Genomic DNA, 20,598 nt, shown 5'->3' on the forward strand with positions numbered 1-20,598 from the left:
CCATTTTAGTGTTGATTTGTAACTGGCTGCTCCAGGAGAGGGGAAGTGCAGTGCATTGGGCTGCTTTGGGAGAGTAGCACAGGAGCAAAAGCATGAGGATGCACTCACTGCAAATGTTATGTGAAGGGGCCTAAGAAGAGTTGCATTTTAGGCTGTCTGGAGATGGGCCTTGTGGCACACAGGATATTCTGATTCTATACTTTCTATAAGCTTAGCTTTACAGCATTGTGATGGAGGGAGGCAGGGAGCTGCCTATGATGTTAGATGAATAATTTCTATTTCTGTAGGCAGATGAAACAACCCAAAAACTCACAAGCAGCATTCTGTTCAGGACTATTGTCCTGCCTGTGTAACCTGCCTGTGCCTTTTGTGTACATTCGAGGCCCTCAGTTTGAACTGAGGGCTTTGGGGTGAACCTTTAACACACTTAACACTGTTTTGTCCCTCTAAATTAAGGATCTTTTAACTCCACCTGTATTGATATGGCTGTCCCTTGATCTACCTAAGTGTTCTCCCCTTGGGTGCTGTATTCTTCCACTGTATTTTTCCATTCCTCCTTCTTTTCTTTTCCAGGAAGTTCACGGAGTTGTAGCTCTAAATTTGCACCGCGTTCTCTTGTGGATCATATGCCAAACAAATCTTTTTTGGAAAGATGACACATAAGGAGCACAATAAAACATGTGAAAGGCTTGGGTAGATGAGTTTATCACAACTTCTGTCACTTTTGGTAGTAGGAGTTGCTGCGTTCAGGCAGTTGAACTGGTATGTGTTTCAGGGAAGATTGTCCAGGGAGCTCTCCTGCCCTGACACACAGCTGATCTTTGTCCTTGCGTGCTTCTATGGTTACTCATTGTCAGCTGCAAGAAATACATGGGCTCAAATAAGCTAAAATACTTGCTTAGTATAGATAAGGCCACAGAAATGCACTGCTCTGGAAGAATAATGGATGCCCCATCCCTGCAGGCATTCAAGGCCAGGCTGGATGTGGCTCTGGGCAGCCTGGGCTGCTGGTTGGTGACCCTGCACACAGCAGGGGGTTGGAACTGGATGAGCATTGTGCTCCTTTGCAACCCAGGCCATGCTAGGATTCTATGATCTGTGTTGCAATTTATTAATGAAATACACTCTGCAGTTTCAGCAGATGTTCCAATCAATAGGGGGGAAAATATATATCTATATCTATATCTATATATATATTTAATTAAAATAAGCCCATCTGGATCATCTCACTGGCAGTACACTTAGCTCAGATTGGCTGGCTGCACCTCAGTGAAAATCCTATAATTTTGAATGACAGTAAAATTAGGGAAGTGCAGATAGCAATAAGTTGATAAAATGGTGTCCACACTTAAGAAATTCCCCTTAAACTATAGGCTGTCAAATTTCTTTCAGGTTATGTGGTTTAGGTCAGATTTCTTTAGGTGAGGGGAGTCTCAATGTGCAGTGAAATGGTCCCTCTGGAACTGCTACAGCTGCTTCCAAAAATGGCTGTTCCTGTTGTCTTGTTGCTGCCCCTCATTGGGCATGCCCTCCCTGTAGCTGAGCAGAGATAGCAAGTCAGGTGAGTAGTTGCATTAGTTTGCTTCAGGACAAAGTCTGATGTGGTTTCTGATCACTGTTGACAGTAATTTATTAGCTGTGAAAGTGAACTTCAGCTTTTGCCAGCATTTTGGAGCTGCTTTTGTCCTGTTCTGTTTCCAAGGGTGGATAGTGATAGGACAAGGGGGAATGGCTTCAAACTGAGACAGGGGAGGTTTAGGTTGGATATGAGGAGGAAGTTTTTCACCCAGAGGGTGGTGAGGCACTGGAACAGGTTGCCCAAGGAGGCTGTGGATGCCCCATCCCTGCAGGCATTCAAGGCCAGGCTGGATGTGGCTCTGGGCAGCCTGGGCTGCTGGTTGGTGACCCTGCACACAGCAGGGGGTTGGAACTGGATGAGCATTGTGCTCCTTTTCAACCCAGGCCACTCTAGGATTCTGTGTCCATTCTTACATCCTGTTTGATCCATGGGAAGAAGGTGCAGAAAGTCAGGCAGTGAGAGATGTGAACCAGCCACAGAGAGAGGGCCGTGTTTTGTCTGTCCACCTTACTGCATTACCTTACTGCATTACCTGCATACCTTATTGCAGGTGATGAATGTTCTTTGTTAGTAACCACTCTATGTAATGATGTTGAGATTATGTTCAGACTTCATCAATGTCTTTGGACACGTCTCTGTGTTGTTTCTCAAGGCCTTACAGCCACCTGCTGAGCCCTTCATACCTTCTCTCTCTGTTTGGGATATGTAATGCTTTATCTGAAGAAGATGCAGAGATTTCATTCTGAGATGCCAGAAAGCAGCAGCATTTCCTTTGAGAGCAGAGGCTATAAACAAGAAGCACACGCTGGGAATTCTCCCATTAGCTGCAGTGCCAGCAGCACAACACAACTGTGTGCCTCATCAACAGGTAGCTGGGAGGCAGTAATACCATGTGAGAAGCATACCAAAAGGAGGGTATGGTTTTTTGTTTGTTTGTTTGTTTTTAAATCTGATTCTCCTGTGAAACTATAGCCTATGTTGCTTTGATTTGGTTTACTAGCTGCAATAAATTATTGCTGTTGGGGTTGTTCTGTTGGTGGCAGTGGGCTTTGAGGTGGAGGAGAATACAAAGCAATGAGGACTGGAGATTGTGCTGCTTAGTGAAATTGGACAGGAAAACAAGGGAAGAAGTTAGAACAAAAGTAAATTATTAGCTTCAGCTTCTTGCGTGACCATGAGCAGGCAATATGTATTTGTGGCAAATGTGTCTGTTCTGATGGGAGCATGAAAACAATTTGCACCTGAAACTGGGAGAGGTTTTACAAGTCATCGCTTTCCTTGAAGAGCAAATGAAGGATCTGATTATTTTAAATCATATTTTAATAGTCAGCTGTGAGTGGTGATGGAAAAAATAAGAAGTCTTATTGCAGTTCTTGTCTGAAAGGGAAATTAGCATGCTTGTTTTACAGGAAAATAGAAATAGCAATTAGGCAGAATTAAAGCTTTTCTAATTAAACATTCTCGTGCTTTCTAAACAGCACCTTTCTTTTCTTCCCTCTTGTTCCCATGTAACAGAATTCCTTTCACTTCAGTTCCAGTTCACGAATGCTGGAGTTGAACCGTTTGAGAGAAAACCTTTATACAAATTACTGTTTTGTATTGTGGTAGGGCATAGCAAAATGTCACATCCAGGACTATTCCTGTCACCTTCAAATGTCACAGCACAGTGCTTTGATTGCATGGAGTTGGGCTCTACTCCAAACCTGTGTTTGTTAGCTTGTGTCTGCAAACTGATTGCTTGGAGGTTGCCAGCATTAAGCATCACGTGTTTGGTTAAGGTTTGACTACTTGTGGCTGGAAGCAAGCATGGGGGTTTTACTGCATTCTGTACGTGTTCCATGGAGCTATGGAAGGTTGCCTTCCATCAGGAGTGTAAAGACTGCAGGTAAAGTTGTGTATAAAACCTCTCCCCTTAGAGATTCGTGAAATCTGAATGGTAAATCCCTCAGCATGCTGTTCCAGTGCTGAAGGTAGTTGTATTTAAAGCAGGAGATTGGACTGGAGGCCTCCAGTCTCTTCTAACCTAAATGTTTCTGTGAACGTGCAGCTAATTGATACGTTATTTTAATTAAAAAAGATGATTATGGAAATATGTGTGTGCCTCTAAATCCATTTGAACGTAGTGAACAAACATGCATTCATTATTCCTGGTGTTTTGTGAACTGGGCTTATGCTAAGTCAGCTGTGTATGAAGCAGACCCAGAGGTAGAATGCTTTGACACAATAAAAAAACAACACAGGTGACAGCTAGAACTCAGCTTTATAGGTTGTAAAACTGAAAGGTTCTGTCTCTGTCAGGCTAATTAGGCTGTAGATACTTCTCAGCATCGCTCGCTGGTAAACAAAAATAACTGTTTTCCAATTTGCTAGCACTCCAAAGCAAAATAAAACAATTTTCTTAGTTGCATTAAGAAATAAATTCAAGAGAAAAGCGTGTGCTTATTTGTAGTACAGACTTTTGATGACTGGCAGCTCTGTTCTTTCTTTGAATTCTGAGATTCTGACTTCGGTGAGAGCAGGAAATTGTCCATGTAACCTGTATGAGATCTTCTGTGTTTTTCAGGGTACACGGAGTTACATTTCAGAAGCTGCTTCTCTGTATAGCTGTAATCAGGAAGCAGACAAAGAGCATTCCAGAGCTTCAAGTGACAAGAGATTTCATTCTGACAGCCACACACAAGCCTCGGGGACTAAGGAGATTTTAAAGCCAAGCTTACAACACGTTGTGCCATTGTATAGAGCTGAACTTTCAGACTGTTGTTTACTGAAGAATACCCAGCTTAAATCCTTAAGTACTGCAGAACCTCCTACCTGCAGGCAGCATCAGGCCGTTGCAAGTAGCCATTCTGGCTGTGTTGGCCTTCATCTGCCACTGCAGAAGCAGCAGGACACACGTGTGAGGAGCTTTACGGCTGCTTCTGATGCACAGACAGAAAAAGTCCCTTCACCAGCACAGAAGAAGCTGTCTTTTCCAAAGTGCTCTGAAGAGATGTCAAAGCAAATTACATCCATCACCTTTTCATCCCGAAGGCGTTTTCAATCACCGTTGACTTCCGTGGTCCTCGATGGCTTTTTTAGTGGAGATGATCTTGATGAGATAATGCCTTTGGAGACGGATTCAGCCACTGCTGAGGAACAGAGCCATGGCAAAAAGCACTGGGAGAGATCTGAGATCTGTCCTCCTTCGAGTCCGGCTCTGGCTGGCTCACCATCTGATGAAATTGCATTTCCTGCTGACAAAGACACGATTCGTGATGTCTCTCCTGACGGTAACAGAGATGGAGCTTATCAAGAAACAGACTGTTTGTCAGATCGGGAGTCTGTAGCCGTCTATGCTGATGAGAGACAGACTCCCAGTGCAAAAAATCTTGACGCTCTGTCTCAAGATGTGACTGAATTGGGCAGGCATGGCGCCAGACTTCTGGGGCTTGACTGCGATAGAAAATTCAGTCAAGGGATGAAGGGCCTTCACGAGCCCCATTCTATAAGCTCTTACCAACAGGAGAAAAGCAGTCCTACCAGCCATGTCCAATTATGTGAGAGCTTTGAAGGTTCTGATCCAGCCACACAGACTGATTTGCCAAAGGACCGTGGGAAGCTGTTGGAAGAAGAGAAACGTCCTTCTGATGCAGTGCCTCTCATTCAGAAAGAAGGTGCTGGAGAGCAAACTGGTGTGTCTCAGCATTCATCTCCAGATGAGATTTTATCCACCATGTCTCCTTCATCACCAATTAAGAAAGTACTGTCTTGCGTCCACATCACTCTTTCCCCAAAATGTAATAACTCAGAGCCACACAGGGACTTGAATACTGAAAATGAGATGAGACTGGGGGACAAACTTGAAGTGAATTCTCAACCAGTGCCTTTAAAATCTCCAAAAACTTTATTAGAAGCTGTTCCTAAATTACCCACTGCTGAGCTCATTCCAGAAGATCAGAGATGCTCATCTTTCCCAGGGCCTTCAGCAGAGCCCTGCCTGGTGTTTTCCTCTGTTCCAAGCACTGCAGGGCGAGAGCTGCCTTTGCATGGCAGTGAGAAACTGCAGGCTGTGAATTCAGGTGGTTGTAGCCTGAAGAATATCTGCAACTGCACAGATCCTGCAAAAAGCAGGAAAAGCACTTCTGATGCTACCACTCAGATCACAGAAAGCCCTGGAAAAACAACCTTCTCGGCAGAGATCTATGTTAATTCACAAGACCCTGAAAGTTCTGCCCATCAGTCTTCAATCCAGAAAGCAAAAGAACTTCCCCAAAATACAACTTCATCTCTTAACAGGACTTCCTCTTTCCCAAGGCAGGGTGGTGAGCAAATCAGTGTCATGTATTCCTGTGTTGTTTTGCATCTGTTCAACTGCGAGGTACTGATGGGTACTAAAAACCAACCATACAGACAGACAGAACAAAAAACCCCAAACTTTTTGTGGAAGTCACAGTCTGGAGATGATTCTAATGTTGATATTTGAAGTTCATATGAAACGAACCCTTGAAGTTTACATTCTTGCTTGTAGGGAGCTGTATCCATACGGTTGTGGTTCAGTTCAACTTAATTTGAAACTGAATCTGTTGGAGGTGGACATGGTTCAGGAAAGTTGTACGGTTTTACAGTTTTAGATGACTGATATGGGTCAGTGCTTACAGCTTACCAAGGGCTGTGTCTGATTACTGATAGACTCTCTAATCAAAGTAGTATGGAAGCAAAGAGGGAAGGGTGAGGGTTGCTATTCTAGAATAAGATGCATAGAACAAAAGAGAGTGTGCAGGGATTTTAAAATCTGTTGCTGGAGGAATGTGAATCATATTATCATTGAATGGCTTGGGTTGAAGGGACCTCAAGGATCATGAATCTCCAACCCCCCACCACAGGCAGGGCTTCAACCTCCACATTTCACAGCAGCCCAGGCTGCCCAGGGCCCCATCCAACCTGGCCTTGAACACCTCCAGGGATGGACGGGGCATCACAGCCTCTCTGGGCAGCTGTTCCAGCACCTCACCACTCTCTCTGTCAAGAACTTCCCCCTCACTTCCAACCTAAATCTTCCCTCCTTCAACTTCAAACCATTTCCCCTTGTCCTGCTGTTATCTACCCTTTCAAAGAGTTGAATATGGATGTTTTAGTGTTCTTTCCATGTTGCTGTTTTGTAGTACTGATGCATGTAGATGTATTTTTTTCTGTAATCCAGGCTTTCTTTCTGTCTCTGTACTCAAGGCGTTTAAAATAACGAGTTGAGAACTAATTACTTAATTACATCAGAATACACAAATGTGTCAGCTATTTCATCACTCATTTTCTTCTCTGTCAGAAGTCAGCTAATATTATAGTCCAAACATTTGCTGATGTTCCGATGACACGCCGTATTTCTTGTCTTGAGAGCCAGATATCCATATTCATTTAAAATTATTTCATTAAGCATGGGTCAGTAGAGGCTGTGTGGGTATATGAGTTGCAAGCAAGCTACTTTGCCAGTCCAATTGGCAGTCAGTCTTTTATCAGTTTGCTTTCCTGAAGAATGAGCTGTTTCTCCAGATTTACTGCTGTGAACGATTCCGTTCCTTTCTGTAGCTTTTATCATCAGTCGCATTCAAGAATTGCATCCTGACTTCTGTTAATTGCTTTGCTTTCCACCCCAGCAGGTCAGCCATTACTGCTGCCATATAAACCTTCTGGAAGTACCGAGATGTATTATGTTCCTTATCAAAAAACAGGAGCCAACATTTCTTCACTTGGATCAGAAAAGAGCGGTGAGAGCTTTTACTCAAGCACTTACTTACTTTAGGTTTCCTAAATGCGATGGCTGAGGTTTATTTCCAGCAACAGCTTTCTCAGGACTGAATTTCTGTCCTCCACGTTAGGAGATTTCACTGCAGAAGCTGCTTCTATAAACAAAGTAATTTGTAATTGTGATTTAAAATATGCACTCATCTCTTTCCCCGCACATCTCCCTGTAAAAAGCACTTGTGACAAAAAGGATCAGCTGGGATTAATCAATTTCTGCTTTACCTCTTGTTTCTTAGTCCTGTATATGTAACAACCACATTGCTTAAGCCTTACAGGACTTGCACTGTTTTCAGGCAGACCTTTTTGACATACAAAACCATTTGTAGCCAAAATTAATATTACAAAGCTGTCCAGCTCCTATCTGATGCCCTTCAGGGAAATAGGTTGGTGCAGCAGCGATGGTAGGTGCACAGATTAGCTGTTGTAGCCACAGGTTGTGCTTGTGATTATGTCTCTGCTCATTACCTCTCTGCAGTGTTGCTGTTGTAATATGGTTAAAAGGAGAGAAACAAACGTGATGTGAGTCTGTTGTTTTGCAGAATGTGAGATGCTAGCTATAAAAATCCAACACGCGTATGAGATGGTGCAAGGTTCTAGAAAGTGTACAGAGGAATTAAAATAAATATGGAGTTGTTTTGAAGCTCCCTGCTGCAGCTTGGATTCTCAGCTCTGAGTAGCAGCTGAAGGAAGCTGAGTGAAGTCTGCTGTTTGTAAGCAGGTGGTGTTGACAAGAATGGTAAATCAGTTAGGGGCCATCTTAGGTTTCCAACATTAGGAGACAGCAGTACTAAGAGAACTCTGCTGCTGTTGTCTTGAATTCTTGTTTAGAGGTTATGCAAGACTCTTGTCTTGTAGTCCTTTGCTATTCAAAGCTCAGAAGATACACGTTTACATCAGTCACTGAAAATGTGTGCAATTTGAATTTGAGCAGGAGTCTGAAGTCCTTGGTCTGCCTTCCTAGCAACTTGTCTGATGCTAAAAGTTTCCTGTGTTCTTTCCTTCCCATTAGTGGGGTAGGTAAAACTTACCTGTGTCTCACAGAAGAGCCTTGTCACCAAAATTCATGGAAAACAACATTGCAGCACCCACTGCTTTATTAGAACTGCTCTCTAGGTATCATGATGGCTGATTTCTGAAGATGTTGCACTGATACTTGTGTGACGGGATTTCTTTCAGACAACTTTGCTGTAAGATTTGCCTCTATTTTTCCTGTTTCCTCTTTTTACTTGTAATTATTGCTCTCTTTTTTTCTGCAGGATCAAATGATGCTCTTCCCTCGGGGCTTCCAGCAGATGTGCTTGGTGTACAGGATGATAAGCCTCCAGGCACTACAGCTATCAAGCATAAAGAGGGAGTCTGCTGTAAGAGAGCCAAGCCCAAGCTTGCCTGGGCTGAAGAGCAAATGACAGCCCAGGAAGGTGCTCCAGGTAGCTTTTCTAACATGTCTTCTCATACATATAAAATAAATAAAAGCATAAAATCTACATGATTTTTTTGGTCTTATGCTGGCACTCTTTAAAGTGCTAAGTATGGAAAGGATGCACAACAGAAATTCCTTGGTAAATAAAAGCCCATGGAGTGTATCTGTATATTGGGTAGGAGTTTTGTTCCTTCTCACAGATACTTTGTGACATCACAAGATCGCAGTGTTTCTCTGTAACAGTTGTATTTTACTCAGTTCTAATTGGATTTGACTGTCTCTTTCTTCTTTTCCTCCATTAACCTTGTTGAATGGTGCTCCTGAGGGATGAAGGTCAGTTTTGATACTCTAGCAGCCTACTTTGAGGCAATCTTGCACTGTTGGAACGCTGACAAAATGAAATTACACTGAGCTAAATGACAATTTTGTGTGGTGTCTCATGATAATAACTAAAATTAATCCTGATGAATGCTTCTCTACCGAATCTCATCCAGTGGTTTTTGAATTTTGCCATGTGTGAGTTGGGATGAGGGTTTTTTTTTTTTGTTGTTGTTGAGTTTGTGAATTGTATCCTTCCTGGACAGAAGGAACTGTAAAAAAGAAAATGGCATATTCATTGCCATCTCTTCTGGATAAAGCTGTGAGTTATAAGGGAAGGTGCTTATTGTGCACAGTCCAGTGCTTGCAGCAGTACTTGCTGAATTAAACAGAGTGAGCAGGTTGCTAGAAGGCAGTGTAATTATGGCTGTTAATGATGGATGGCATAATGGATCCTGAATGACAGAGTTCTTAATCTTATAGGCAAAGTCCCACACATTATTTCTGGGGAGCCCAAAAAGAGAAAATAAATCTTTTGGGTCATGGTGGTAGAAATGGAGGGGCAGTGTGTGGATAGAAGGGAGCTTTCTAAATGAGTTTCTGCAGCAGGAAACAAAATACTGTGTTGGAATAGCAATAGAATGGTGCTGTGTGTCTGAACAGCCTGGATAGAAATGAGAGGGGAACACAACTGTTAATGTAAAATTAACTTTATTTTTCTGTAGCAGTGATATTCTCAAAACACAAGTAAATAAAAGAGCTGTAAGTAGAAATGGTCTTTTGTTAAAACAGTACAGCTGGAAGCTTCAGAAGGCTTTCTGAAGGAAAACCTGCATTTTTAACATCTTCAGACTCTTTCAACTATATTTTTAGCAGGTCTAATAAAAGATTACCTCTACCCACAGTGCTTGTCTAGAGCTTAAATTTATGCAAGTTATGTATTTGTTTTTTAAAGAAGTTTATCTGTATGAACTTTGTTTTATTTTTTGGATGTTTGCATTCCTTCTGTCTTGTTGTTAAAACTACAGAAATAGCAAAAAATCTGCATAGTATTCCCAAGTCTAACCTTGTTAGTCAAGAGGATCATAGAATAATAGAATGGCCTGGGTTGCAAAGGAGCACAGTGCTCATCCAGTTCCAACCAACTGTGTGCAGGGTCACCAACCAGCAGCCCAGGCTGCCCAGAGCCACATCCAGCCTGGCCTTGAATGCCTGCAGGGATGGGGCATCCACAGCCTCCTTGGGCAACCTGTTCCAGTGCCTCACCACCCTCTGGGGGAAAAACTTCCTCCTCATATCCAACCTAAACCTCCCCTGTCTCAGTTTACAACCATTCCCCCTTGCCCTATCACCACCCACCTCCTCCTGTTTATACGCTCCTTTCAAATATTGCAGGACCACAAGGAAGTCTCCCCAGAGCCTTCTCCTCTCCAAGCAATACATTAAAACAGTACAAATATAAGCAAAGCAAGCAAGGAAACCAGTTCAGCATTGGTACCTAAAACAAGCATTCCTAACAGCCCTCACTAGCTCTGTCTTCCACAGATAGCACAGGAGGAAAAACCAAGTACTGAAGCCACGTGGGTATTGAAAACTACACTGGAAGGAAATGATCTCTTGTGATCAGTTGGCTACCATAGAATCACAGCATGGCCTGGGTTGCAAAGGAGCACAGTGCTCATCCAGTTCCAGCCCCTGCTGTGTGCAGGGTCACCAACCAGCAGCCCAGGCTGCCCAGAGCCACATCCAGCCTGGCCCTGAATGCCTGCAGGGATGGGGCATCCACATGCTGTGCTGTTTAAATGCAGTTTAACCCCAAAACATGAGATTGCATCTGGCCATGCTGTTGTCCACGTAGAACTGAGGTTTTGTAAAACAAAAGGCTGTGATTCTTGGTAAGGCAGGCAGGTGTGTTTCTCAGTGGAACAGGGAGAAGCTCAGCTTTGGGAATCTTGCTGACTCAGTGGCAAAGCTTGCTTAAAATAGAAGAAGACTTGGGTTCCTGTTCAGTGTTTTTGCTACAATTGCAGGAGGAGTAAAACAGGAAAAGATTGCTGGAACCAGCAACCAAACATTTGAGAGCAGGAGGAGGGAGAGTTAGAAATGGTAGTGAAGGAAAAGGTAAATTGGGGGTAACTTATGCCAATGATGGAGTTTGATATGCATTTGCTGGCAGCTCACCATTACCTAATCACTGGCATTGCCATTAGTAAATGGACTATTCTGTTTTCTATTAACTTTTTGAGTTAAAGCTGTTATAATGAAGTTATAAAAGTATATACAGTTTTATATAGTATATAAAGTTATAAAACTTTATAATGCATTTTTAAGCTGTGCCTGGCTCATATGGCATGAAATAACATTGCAGGAAGCAGAGGGGCTTGAGAAGCTGTTCAGGCACTAGCAGCTATTGTTCCTGCTTTCTTTTTGGATCATTATACAACTACAATTATATATAACATTATATAACTTAGTCATGCTAAGGACGTAGCATGAAACATTTCTCCTGTTATTAAAATGTCATGGCTTTTACAGTTTATAGCAAATGGCTTTAAAATTGGCTTGGAGTACTTTTCTGCTAGTATGTACTGCATGCATGCTTAATGTATATCTTTTAAAATGGGTTTATAATTGGATTTTCTGCATGTAGTCCTCTGTAATTTCAGGTAGCAGCATCTTCTGGGGAGGGAATTCACTACTACTAGCTATAATGTGTTAACTGAGCTTCAGAGCAAAGCAGAGCTAGGTGCTGGTATCCTATCAGAGAAGCTTCCAGAGCTGTAGAGGAGGTGGTGTTGGTTGTTTTATACATTGTGTTTCTCTGAATTACTTAAGAAATAATGCTTAAGCACAGCCTTTGGCAACACTTGTACATCCTGGGCATTTATGTGAAAGGCACGCTGAGTTGTGGTTGATTGTGTTGAGTTTCCATGAATATAAATGATGGCTTTGACCAAATTTTGATCTGGGTAAGTACGTTCAGCGTTCTCTCACACTGAGCTGGATACAGCATTCTCTTGGATTCCTTACTGCAAATGATAGAAAAGTCAGTTACGTTTTGAGAATGGGAGTGTTAGGATGAGAATGACCCTGTTTAAGAATTGCCCTTTGCTGCCCTGCAAAGGACCAAAATTAAGGGGTTTTCTTCTCTTCTAGAAGGAAGTCATCATTTAAAGTCAGTGAACACCACTCAGTCAGTCTTCAAGTCTGCACAGTTCTACCTCCACCATCCAGTGCCCCTCTTATCCCACAGCGAGCTCTCGGAGGACTCTTCTGGTGTGGGACACACTGGAATTTCCTCCAGCACTGTCCTTCAGAATTGGAGGAAGGCACATCGACAGAGACGTGTTTTGTCTGCCCACCGGAGGGAAGATGGCGACCGTGAATTCTTCCCACTCGTTGCAGAAGCAGATCACAGCAAGAACGAGGATCTAAACATCCATACATCTTTGAGTAACGAAACCCCAAGAGAGGAGTTGCTTCAGCGGGGCGGGAGAGAAGCAGAACAAATGGCAGCTCGTAGCCAAACGAGTCACCTTTGTGAGAATGTAGTTAAAGACCTGCCCGTGAGACAGAGAACCCACTCTGCTGGTAGCTTAGATGAGCTCTGGGTTCAGTTTTTGGAGCGCCAGAAGAGGTACCAGCAGCAGGATTTTCGGCGTAAAGGTGAGCTGAGCCTTGTTGAACGTCTCGATCGATTAGCCAGGATCCTTCAGAACCCCATCAGGTATACACTGACAGCAGCAAAATCAGAAAGGAATGCTTCTGAAAAACCAAGAGAGGAGAAAACAAGAGTGCTGGAGAAGAGCGTGCCTGAAAGTACCTCGCAGCCCCATGCAGCACGTGTTAAAGGGAGGCCACGTATCAACTATCGTGAAAGAAGCTTTGTTGAGCTCAGGAAAAATAGGTCAGGAGAGAAAGTTACCTGCCACACTAATGAAATTTCAGAACACCAGCAGTATTTGGACACTTCTAGTGACACTTGCTCAGAGAGAAGGCTTAGTAAAGAACTCTGCACCACAATCAGTTCCACCATCTCAGAATCAGATGCGCTAACACAAACGGACATAGAAACGACGACTCAGACTGAGGTGAGCAGTTCTGTTTCCACCATTGACACTGCCAGACTGGTCAGGGCTTTTGGGCACAGAAGAGTGCAGCTGTCACCAAGACTCTCCCAGCTTTATCGTACCATCCACCAGCAGAAAAGCCGCTCTGAAAAGTGGGAGGAGGAAGGCAGCGGAGTGAGGGGTGTAGAACATCCAAAGGTTACTTCTGAGAGACACAGGAAACAGAAAGAGACCCAGGTATGTACACTAAAAGACAATTTTGACTCATCTTCACAACTGCTCTTAAACTGCACAGGAGTAAGGTTTGTTGTTTGGAGAATCACTTAAAGTTTCCTGTAAAATGTTGCTTGTATGGTAGAAATATGGAATCACCAGGGAGAGAAAAGACCTCTAAGGTCATCCAGTCCATCTGTCCACCTATCATCAATATTTCTCACTAAAACATTTGGCAGTTTAAGCATATCAAAAGAAAGCCTTTGCCCTGAGCATTCTAGACAAAAACTCTGCCATAAAACTGTTTCAGAGCTGAGGAAAGAAGACTTTGGTTGGGTTTTTCTGTGGCCCCTTAGAGGAAGTGAATTCTCCTAAAAGGGGACCTTCATAGAACGGCCTGTGTTGCAAAGGACCACAATGCTCATCCAGTTCCAACCCCCTGCTGTGTGCAGGGTCACCAACCAGCAGACCAGGCTGCCCAGAGCCACATCCAGCCTGGCCTTGAATGCCTGCAGGGATGGGGCATCCACAGCCTCCTTGGGCAACCTGTGCCAGTGCCTCACCACCCTCTGAGTGAAAAACTTCCTCCTCATATCCAACCTAAACCTCCCCTGTCTCAGTTTAAAACCATTCCCCCTTGTCCTATCACCAGCCACCTCATAAACGGCCCTTTCCCCTCCTCTTTATACGCTCCCTTGTTATGGATTTGATGATTGCATTAATAAGTGTTGGTGTTCTGTAATGGATGTTGATACTGAGACTAGGAAATAGCTTGCTTCACATTTTGACAGAAGAAAGTGATAATGCCTCTGCTAGCAATGTATTTCCTGGAAAAATATAGTTTTCCTGTATACCAACAGCTAAAACTCTTCTGTCAAGCTATTGAATAGACATCTGAGGGAAGATAGGATTTTTCAAGGCTAAGAATTGTTTCAAATATGATTTTATTCCATTGTGTTAAGACTAATCATTCAGTGCCTGGTTGGACCTTAAAAGCAGCCTCTAATCTTTGGCTGCTAAAATCACCCGTGAGATAACAGGTTCCAGTCATTCTTAAATGAGAATTAAAGGACTGGGAACAGTGAGCTGAAGGTTGCATTGATTCTGAAAGCAGTATCTTTTATCATGCCTGCAGGCATTCAAGGCCAGGCTGGATGTGGCTGTGGGCAGCCTGGTCTGCTGGTTGGTGACCCTGCACACAGCAGGGAGTTGAAACCAGATGTTCATTGTGCTCCTTTTCAACCCAGGCCATTCTGTGTCTCTATGATGTGATGATGTGGTGTGTGAAGAGATGTGACCCACCTCAAGTAAGGATGAGACAAAATCAATGGCCAAACGCAAACTTTGTTTTAAAATCCAAGTGTAGGTAGATTCAATGATACGCTGCAGAAATCAAGATAATTTTTGGTTTCATGTATCTGTGGTTCAGATAACTTATTTATAGCAGGAGCCCTATTCCCAGAGGCACTACTGTGCAAATCTTTCAGACAAGTGCTCTGTTTTTTTGGGCGCCTATTGTCAGCTCTGCTTCTGGCAAACTCAACTGCAGCTTTTTTTTTTTTATATTTATTTATAGATGCTGAACCCATCCCAGAAGGTTTTTCTCTCTTCCAGTTTCTGTTTATTTCTAAAACAGTCTTCGAGCTGCCATCTGGTAGCAGGTACAAAGCTAAAGGTTGTGCTATATAACTGCTGAAGGGCTTTGAAAGCACTGCACTGAGTTTTCTAGTCCAAATAGCAACATGCACGTCAGTATTCAGTACCAAATTGCTGCTTACATTTATTTCTGCAGGCTGATATGCATGTGCATGTAAATGGGTTATCTCATTTTTAACTTTACAGTGTCTTCCCCTTTTGAGAGCACATTGAAATCCGTTCTCTGAAAGGAGATGCGTATCTCCTATGTCTGTCTGGTGTGCTCTATCAGAGCTCTAATAGTTTTATGAAACTAAAAAACAGCCCTTGTCAGCATGTGGGAGAGTAAAAATTGCCTCCTTTAAACGTTGAAACTGTGTTGCATTGAAGGGATGATAGCAGAGGATCAATAAAAAGGTAATTAAAAAGCCTCTGTTCATTTCCATTGTGGCTGGCGCTATGAGTTGCTAATAGGATACTAATTGCTAGGAGCAAGCAAAAAAAAAAGAAAAAGGAAGATCTGTTTCATAATTAAAAATGAAATTCAGCCAAGTTGCAGAGATTGGTCTGCACTGCGCCGCTGGGCTTGAAGCCTGGGGAAACTCTATCAGTTAATTGCTGTTAATAAAGCATTAGCGTTCTCTGTGCTTTATATAAACGAAGAAGCTCGTAGAGCAGATGCAATGCAGAGTGCAATCCATTTGACATGTCTGTAACATTACATCGTAAAATGGAAGTGAATTTATTGTAACAAAGTCCTGCTGCTTACTGTCTTTGTGGCTGGAATCATATAGACTCACAGAATGGCCTGGGTTGAAAAGGACAACAGTGCTCATCCAGTTCCAACCCCCTGCTGTGTGCAGGTCACCAACCAGCAGCCCAGGCTGCCCAGAGCCACATCCAGCCTGGCCTTGAATGCCTGCAGGGATGGGGCATCCACAGCCTCCTTGGGCAACCTGTGCCAGTGCCTCACCACCCTCTGGCTGAAAAACTTCCTTCTGAAACTCCTGTTTGTATGAATGTTGAAGACTTGAAACTAACATTGTGCTTAAGCCGTGCTCTTACTGTGAACCCCATGCTTCTTGCTTTCCTTGGACTCAGTTTTCTCTGCCTGGAGAACTGGTGTGCTGAGGATTATAAGGGTGAGAGAACTTCTCATGCTTTGAAAGGATTTGGCTCTGTCACTCCAGTGTTGCAGAACTGGAGTTCACAGTGAATTTGCAAAGCAGCATGTTACTTTTCCAAGACAGCTTGTCCCTGCAGCAGTCCCACAACCTTTAAAGGCTTTTGGTTTGAGAGGGTGGGAATATAGGATTCAGTTCAGATGGTTCTTCTCCCTCTTCCCACAGCAGAAATACTTTGCACTTTGTGATCTGTCCTGAAAGTACAGCCAACAGATCTTGCTGTAGCAAAGGCCTTGTCTTGATTTGCCACACTTATCCTTGAGCTTTGGGTGAGAGAACTGGAGGATGCCCAGCACTGTACAGAGTGCGATCACGAGCAAGCTCTTGCCTACAGGCACTGTGCCACTCTTTGTACTAGAACAGGGTTCTGGAAGTATATTGGTGCACGAGGATGAAACGAAGGCTGGCTGTTATGTGGCACAGCAATAAGTGACACTGATCAGCCTGTGTTGAACCTTGTTAATAATCACAGAATGGCCAGGGTTGGAAGGGACCTCAACGATCATGAAGCTCCAACCCCAGCAATACCAACAATACTAGTCTCAAGGTACAGTAAATAAAGAGCGCTGACAACTTCCTTGCTTTTTAAACCCCACTTTCTGTTCATTTCAGTTCTGTTTTCAGGAGTTTGCTCTCTTCCATGTTTGTTCTTTCTTCCCCTCTAGAAGGCATTGGATCAAGCTTTGACAAGCAGTGGTTCCTGGGGACCAAGCTCAGCTCTCAGCAACAAGCGACGCGCACGGATGTTAAACAAAGGTATCCAAGCAGGTGAGTTGTTGGGTTCCAAACTCATAGTTTGTGTGCTGGCTTCTTTTTGTCTCTTTGGAAACAGTTTGCCAACATCTGGTTTAAGTTTCCTGTAGTGGGGATGAGCGTGCATCATTCTTTAAATTCACTTCAAACGCTTAGAGAAAGATGTTATGTTCTAATTAAAATGAGCCCTTCGGCCTGCTTCACTAGTAGCCAGCTCTCTCTCACTGTTATGCTTTGTTAACCTAAACTTCTCCATTTAAATTGTAAAGGTGGACTATTTCTATTTTTTTTTAATATGTTGTTTTCTCTGCAAGGCATCTGTTGCTCACAGAATGTATTTTGTGGGCATATGCTGTTTCAGAAGGCTTGCAACTGCAGAGTTTCATATTCCTCTTAGTAATATTTTGGATGTTATATTCTATTTCAAATTTAAGCTCATCCTGATCAGGTCTAGATAAAACTGCAGTTCTTTTGGCCTGAATGTAAAGCTGTATTTATTCCTGCCACTGTGTCTTTCAGCAACAGGTTGGATGTTGGTTTTTCAGACCTCTGCTCAGGTCCCCAGCAAGGAGCACAGTTGGTTTGGCTCCCACACCCCTATGTGTGTGTGTGTGTGTGTGTGTGTATATATATACACTCAGTGTTTTGCCTGAGGGACTGAGTTCACACCTCTTCAATTATACCTGGATTATTACATATAGTAACAATCTTAGGTAACTGCAGACTTGCACTAAACTTAAAGTGGAAATATAAAAGATTTTGCCTTTTGAAAGGAGGTAAAGAAGGTGACCCTTGAGCTTCAAAGTAGGAATTGAAGGCCGCCCACTGCACTGTGGTGTTGCTGCTGAAGTACTTGTAGCTGCTTTAGAGTAAGGTATTACTGCTTCATTTTGAACTACAGGAGACTTGGAGATTGTGAATGGTGCAACGAAGAAAAACACTCGAGATGTTGGTGTGACTTTCCCTACCCCAAGATCCATCCAGTCAAATCAACGGCCGCGGGATCCCTGGCATCGTGTCGATGGTATTTTTGGAGAGTCAGATGGTATGGTCACAGATCACCAGGCAGCAGGAAGCAAGGGTAAGCAGAAGGGACAGCCAGGCAGTTTTTTCATGGAGAAAAGGACAAAAAGGAGCAGACTGCTTTTACCACAACAAGGTCAGTCCAAAATGTACTTTCTGCAGAGTGGAAAAGCTCTACGTCTTAACAGCAATCCTCAAGATGTGTGAGGAGGATTAGCTGGAGCACAAATTACTCACTGTCAGTTTTTATTCTGCTTTTAATGAGTGGATCTTAAACAGAGAAGCTTGCTATGCCAAGTGAACTTCCTGAGAGTTTATTATGATGCCATTTTCAACCAAGCTGTTGGAAGTAACCTTACTAATAATGGTGACAAAAAAAGCAATGAAGGAGGCAAGGAAAGATGAATAAGTTAGGAATTACGGAGATGCTTAATTTTGATTTTCAAATTATAAAAGGTTCTGTTAAGATCTGAGTAACTGGATGCTGTAATTTGTATGTAGTGCTTCAACTGGACTTGTGTCCCTCTTCCAACTAGAAATGTGAGTTTTCTGGGGCTGGTGGAGCAGTTTCCTGTTTTTTAATATTTCCTGTCAATCTTCACAGTGCCATGATGAAATATTTCAATATATGTTCCTTAGTCATCATTGTTGTTGTAGGGACAAATGATTCTCTATCATACCAGTTTAATTTAGAATATCTGATCAGGGTACTAGCTGATGTATTCTAGTCCCATTATATATGTTAACTGTGAGTAATTGAGTTCTTGTATACATATTCAACATTTGCAAGATGTACACTATTTGCTCTTGAAAAATATCTATTAAAAGCCATAAGGTTTAGGACAGCACATAGGCTCCTTAAAAACGTGTAGTTGCTGATAAATAAAGCATTCCTTCTAAAAAGAGAGGAGCATGAATGTAGGAAGCCATTTTGTACATTTCCTGAAGGGTTATTTCATAAAGGCTTGCTGATTTACTGACACTTGGCAAAGGAATTCTTTGAAACCACCAAAGTTGTCTGACACCAAGTCACACTGAAATCAATGCAGTAACTGAAGTGTTTACTGCAGTGTTAGGCATGGATTGTGTTAGCTGAGGTCTTGGGCATGAAAGGCTACAGATGAGGATGGAAAAGGGGCATGTGCATTGTTTGCTTATCTTCATTGTCTTCTGTGGTTTCTTCAACAGGGATTTCATGGTTTGTCCAAGCAGAGGATTTGAGGTTTGAATCTAGGAAAGAAAACTGTTCCAATTCCATCCCTGGTCCTGGTTCATCTTGGTTTGAACCCTTCACCACCATGAAGCCCTGGAGAGAGCCTCTGAGAGAGAAGAACTTTCAAGAGCAGCAGTGCAGCAAAGTGACTCAGCTTGCAGCTCCAGAAAGAGATGCTGAGACCAGGCCCATCCAGCCACTGGTGAAGCTTACGCTGCAGGTAAAGGCATGCTGGGGTCCCTGTGACTTCAGCACTAATGTTGAAGCTTGTGGAAGCACTTTTTATTCCTCTTCTTCCTTCTTTTTCCTGACTGCTTTGTATTTACTAGAACCCAAACAAAAAGTGGTCATCAGCCTCGTTTGCTTGTGGCAGCCTGGCTTTGCACAGTATAATGATCTATTTGAATTGAGCAGTGTGGAGGGAATGTAGGAGAAGTGATGTCAAGTCATTCTTGCTGCCATGCAGAAATAATAGTATGATGTACATAGTGTGTAGTAAAAATAGGCTTTAACTCATGTGTTGCAAGCAGTGTATGCATGTATATTCATGCATGTACATACATCAAATCAAGTGTCACCACTATATGTTTGTATTTTTCCACAGGTATTTAGTGTGCATAAAGATTTCTGTAACAGTTATCTGCAACAAGTGAAATTAGATTGATAGTTTCTGTTCAGGTGCGCTTGGGAGGTTCCTTTAAATTCAGTTGCATCTATTCCTGTTGTGCTGTTTTGATTATTCTGATTGTAGGGAGGCTGTGTGGCCACTTCAGATTTTGTTTCCTCCTCCCATCCTAGGAGGCTCTTGCAGTGCATCGCCCTGATTTCATCTCCCGCTCCGGTGAGCGCGTGAAGCACCTGAAGCTTTTAATGGAGGAGAGGAGAATGCAGAGCGTGCTGCAGTCTGAACCAGAAGAGCTTTTTAATCCTCCAGAGAAAAGGAAGGGCTACAGGAATGCAAGTCATGTGCTGGCTGACAGAGGTACCTCTGTGTTTCTTCTCCTGGTGTCCTATGGGAATTAATTCACTTCCCCGTTCTAAGGGATGTGTGTGCTTTTAATAACAGTGTTACGTTTATGTTATGTATAAAAAGCCAGAAAGTCCATATAGGAATAAGTTGACACAACAGTTTTCTTTGTGGTAAGCAGACTTGTACATTGTTTTCTTATCTATTTAGGTTATCTGATTAAAGAAGAGAGAAGAGCAATTCCAAAGAGTGAGATGGTTCAAAGATCTAAACGGTAAGGTTGAGTAAATGAGGAGGAAAGAGGGATGAGTTGCATCTGAGGAAGAAAAGAGGGTGGGGGGACGGCTTGGGGGTGACTCAGCTTTTACAGTTCAAGGAAAAGGCACTTTATCAGAGTCAGAAAGCACCTATTTATAAAATCCTAGAAGTAAAACCACTTTGAAATATG

At 42.9% G+C, this 20,598-nt stretch overlaps 1 protein-coding gene across 7 annotated transcripts in view; it reads left to right on the top strand.

Annotated features, from left to right (window-relative positions):
• Nucleotides 1-20,598, top strand: part of ALMS1 (ALMS1 centrosome and basal body associated protein) — a 51,635-nt gene that overhangs the window by 24,462 nt on the left and 6,575 nt on the right. Inside the window, exons 9-17 of one of the 7 annotated variants that reach the window (XM_042811944.1) lie at nucleotides 4,143-5,880; nucleotides 7,207-7,317; nucleotides 8,611-8,781; nucleotides 12,249-13,399; nucleotides 16,860-16,962; nucleotides 17,849-18,106; nucleotides 19,159-19,403; nucleotides 19,982-20,165; nucleotides 20,361-20,424. In XM_042811944.1, coding sequence (XP_042667878.1) covers nucleotides 4,143-5,880; nucleotides 7,207-7,317; nucleotides 8,611-8,781; nucleotides 12,249-13,399; nucleotides 16,860-16,962; nucleotides 17,849-18,106; nucleotides 19,159-19,403; nucleotides 19,982-20,165; nucleotides 20,361-20,424 — 4,025 coding nt within the window. The remainder of the gene's footprint in view (nucleotides 1-4,142; nucleotides 5,881-7,206; nucleotides 7,318-8,610; nucleotides 8,782-12,248; nucleotides 13,400-16,859; nucleotides 16,963-17,848; nucleotides 18,107-19,158; nucleotides 19,404-19,981; nucleotides 20,166-20,360; nucleotides 20,425-20,598) is intronic. The other 6 variants (XM_042811949.1, XM_042811948.1, XM_042811947.1 and 3 more) reach the window with 6 other exon arrangements.

Source organism: Centrocercus urophasianus, unplaced genomic scaffold, assembly GCF_019232065.1.
Source record: "Centrocercus urophasianus isolate 14NV4802_14NV808 unplaced genomic scaffold, USGS_Curo_1.0 seq_13, whole genome shotgun sequence".
Lineage (NCBI taxonomy): Eukaryota > Metazoa > Chordata > Aves > Galliformes > Phasianidae > Centrocercus > Centrocercus urophasianus.